The sequence below is a fragment of the Micropterus dolomieu genome, unplaced genomic scaffold, assembly GCF_021292245.1.
Source record: "Micropterus dolomieu isolate WLL.071019.BEF.003 ecotype Adirondacks unplaced genomic scaffold, ASM2129224v1 contig_7935, whole genome shotgun sequence".
In the NCBI taxonomy this organism is placed as follows: Eukaryota; Metazoa; Chordata; class Actinopteri; order Centrarchiformes; family Centrarchidae; genus Micropterus; species Micropterus dolomieu.
This window is the reverse complement of record NW_025736921.1, coordinates 1-3,458: the sequence shown is the minus strand read 5'-3', so window position 1 is coordinate 3,458 and position 3,458 is coordinate 1. Positions and strand designations below refer to the sequence as shown.

The 3,458-nt window shown below is 40.5% G+C and overlaps 1 protein-coding gene across 1 annotated transcript; it reads left to right on the top strand.

Moving 5' to 3' along the window:
• Nucleotides 1-114: 114 nt before the first annotated feature.
• Nucleotides 115-3,451, top strand: LOC123965011 (protocadherin alpha-C2-like; the record flags this gene model as incomplete). Its single annotated transcript, XM_046041619.1, has 2 exons — nucleotides 115-489; nucleotides 1,826-3,451. Coding segments are annotated over exons 1-2 (2,001 nt in total), but the record flags the coding sequence as incomplete, so codon positions are not given.
• Between the last annotated feature and the right edge of the window lie 7 nt (nucleotides 3,452-3,458).

Sequence of the window (3,458 nt, the reverse complement as noted above, 5' to 3'; positions counted from 1 at the left end):
CCGCGCCACCAGCGACTGGTTGTTGTTGCCAAAGACAACGGGCAGCCTGCTCTGTCTGCCACAGTCACCATCAAGCTGTCCACAGTGGAGACTGCCGTGAAGGCCTACTCTGACATGACTGAGGTGCCTCTGGAATACGACATCTTTTCAGACCTAAACCTGTATTTGGTCATCGGTCTGGGCTCGGTGTCATTTCTCCTGCTCATCACCATATTGGTCACCATCGTGCTCAAGTGTCAGAAACCCAAGCCCAGCAAAGCGGCTCCTCCCTGCAGGAACAGTGTGATCAGTGAGAGGAACTCCACCATCGCAGATTCCACTCTGGTCTCCAACGATGCCTACTGGTACAGTCTGTTTCTAGCGGAGACCAGGAAAGGGAAGCTGGTGGTTAGACAGCCTGTGCCAAAGGGCTCCAGATACATCGTGTCCAGTCTACCGAGAGGCACAGGACTGACAGACACTAGCGACTCAGCTGCTTCCACTCTGCAGGTAAACCTCAACTTAACATATGATATGCACAAACATTCTCTGAATATGGTCGTCAGGTGGAATCTAAGTACATTTACTGAAGTATTGTTCTCAAGTACAGTTTTGAGGTATTTGTACAAGTTTTGTTGAGTATTTCCATTTCACGCTACTTTATACTTCCACTCAATTACATTTCGGAGCCAAACATTGTACTTTTTACTTAAATACTAATGCGAAACAGGACTTTTATTTTTGATACCGCATTTTTACACTGTCATATTGCTACATTTACTCCCATAAAATAACTCATTTGTCTTCCACCAAAGCATCAAATACAGCCATTTGTAACAGCTATTGTTTGGTCCTTGCAATGTTGAAGATTTCCAACTTTGTATCCTTTTCAGGACCTATATGTAGATGTATGTATTCCCCATAGGTATCCAGACTCTAAAAATTCATATTTTATTAGTGTTTTATAAATGAGTACAGAAAAATTTACACTGTATCCATACTAGTAATCAAAGTTTACATAGGTATAATTTTATGTTAACACGATTCCATTTTTTTAAAATAAACATTAAATAAATCCCTTGACATTTGCAATCTTTGTCCCTTCCATAAAACATCTTTTCTTGCACAGGGTATTTAGATACCGTTAAAATTGGATATTACATAGGTCATAAAGCAACTGTGTGAGTGTTGCATATGGCAACATCAATTAAGCAACTAAAATATTTACTGAAGGCTTTTAGAAAACACATAAAACTAGAGATTAGACACGCGGTCAAATTTTACCACACTGGTTTTACGCACAGAGATTAGCGCGTAAAAGTCAAACACAAAGGGCTATGACTCCATATATTTGCACTGATAGAATGTGTAGCATGTGTGCAATAATTTTTTTTTTTAAATAGTATATTTCCATAGTCATAAAAGCAATACAAGGAAAAATATATAACTTTTAGTTGTTTCCCACATCCTATTAAAAACAAGTAAAATATTTAATTATACTTTTTCTTATAACCGAATTTAAAAGTTCTCACACAATCTATATTTGTATAGAAACCGCGATTGTACGAGGTGTAAATGCTAAAAAAGGACTATTCACGTCGCTGCACTCCACAAAAACAGACTCACCAATGAAGTCATCGTTCTCACGATAGTTCATTGGAGCCCGGGCAGGCAGACATATTGCACGCAAATCTCTGCTGATACCACCATAAAGAAACGTTTTCCATGAAGACCCTCGCTGGCTTTTATCATTAAATAAAGGGGACTGTTTCTCCTTTCTCAACCACACATCGCATTTCAAGGTTTTAAATACGGATTCTCCTCAATGGCTCATCATATCCGTCAGTATTCCCGGAGAGGGTACGTTTCAGTTTTTATCTTTCTTTCTGCCATCATGAACACGGTATTCACCGTTACTCATTATTCTGTTCCTGAAGAAATGGAGGAAGGATCTGTCGTTGCTAATTTAGCAACTGATTTGGGATTAGACGTGAAAACTCTGAATAAAAGACAAATGCGCATAGATGTTGTAGGCAACAAAAAATATCTTGACATCAACAAAGACACGGGAGAGCTGTTCATTTTGGAAAGGATAGACAGAGAATTGTTATGCCCCTTAAAGACAACGTCATACTGCTTTCTTAAATTAGACGCTACAATTGAAAATCCTGTCCGGATGTTTAATATTGAGGTGGAAATCACGGATATTAACGACAACGCTCCTCATTTTCGACGAGGAACGATGCACTTGGACATCTCTGAATCAAGCCCCGTTGGAGAGAGATTCTCTTTGAATAATGCTGCAGACCCAGATGTGGGACCGAATTCTGTGAAAAATTACCATTTGAGCTCAAGTGAACACTTCACTATTGAAATTCAGACCGGGAGAGACGGGACAAAGTTTGCAGATTTGATTCTGAAGAAAGCTTTAGATAGAGAGCAGCAGGCTTATCATAACCTAATACTCACTGCAGTGGACGGTGGGGTCCCCACGCGCACAGGTACAGCCAGCATCGTTATTCGCGTGCTTGATGTGAACGACAACGCCCCTTCATTTGACAAAGACAGATACGTCGTAGATGTGATGGAAAACTCCCCGATTGGAAGTCTAGTAATCAAACTAAACGCCACTGATTTAGATGAAGGTTCTAATTCCGAGATTGTTTATTCATATAGTTTGTATACATCAGAGAGAACGCAGCAGATGTTCAACTTGAATCCAGAAAATGGTGAAATCAGAGTGAAAGAGATGATAAATTATGAAGATTTTAAGCTTTATGAAATGGAGGTTATTGCCAGCGATAAGGGGCCTAACTCCTTATCTGGACAGTGTAAGCTGACAATACAGGTGACAGATATGAACGACAATCACCCACAAATATCCATCAAATCATTTCAAAGTCCAATCAAAGAGAGTGAGCCCATTGACACAGTGATAGCTGTAGTTAGTGTCAGTGATAAAGACTCAGGTGACAACGGAGTGGTAGATCTGCATATTCCAGATAACATGCCTTTCAGACTGAGGGAGTCCTCTGATAACTATTATGAATTAGTAGTGTCAGAGCCGTTAGACCGCGAGAAGGTCCCAGAATATGACATCACTTTCACTGTTACAGACAAAGGTTCTCCTCCTTTATCTGACAATGAAACTATGACGTTAGAGCTGCTGGATGTGAATGACAATGTTCCACAGTTCCCTCAATCATTTTATACTATACGTGTAACGGAGAATAACGCACCTGGGGCCTTGCTGAGTTCACTCTCTGCGTTTGACCCTGACCTCCATGAAAACCAGTATCTAGTTTATTTCATCCTAGAGAAGGAGATAGCCAACACCTCCATGTCCATGCTGTTCTCCATCAATCCAGAGAACGGGAACCTTTACGCACTAAAAACTTTTGACTATGAGATCGAGAAGGAGTTTCTTTTCCACATCGAGGCCAGAGACTCTGGCTCTCCTCCACTGAGCAGTAACGTGA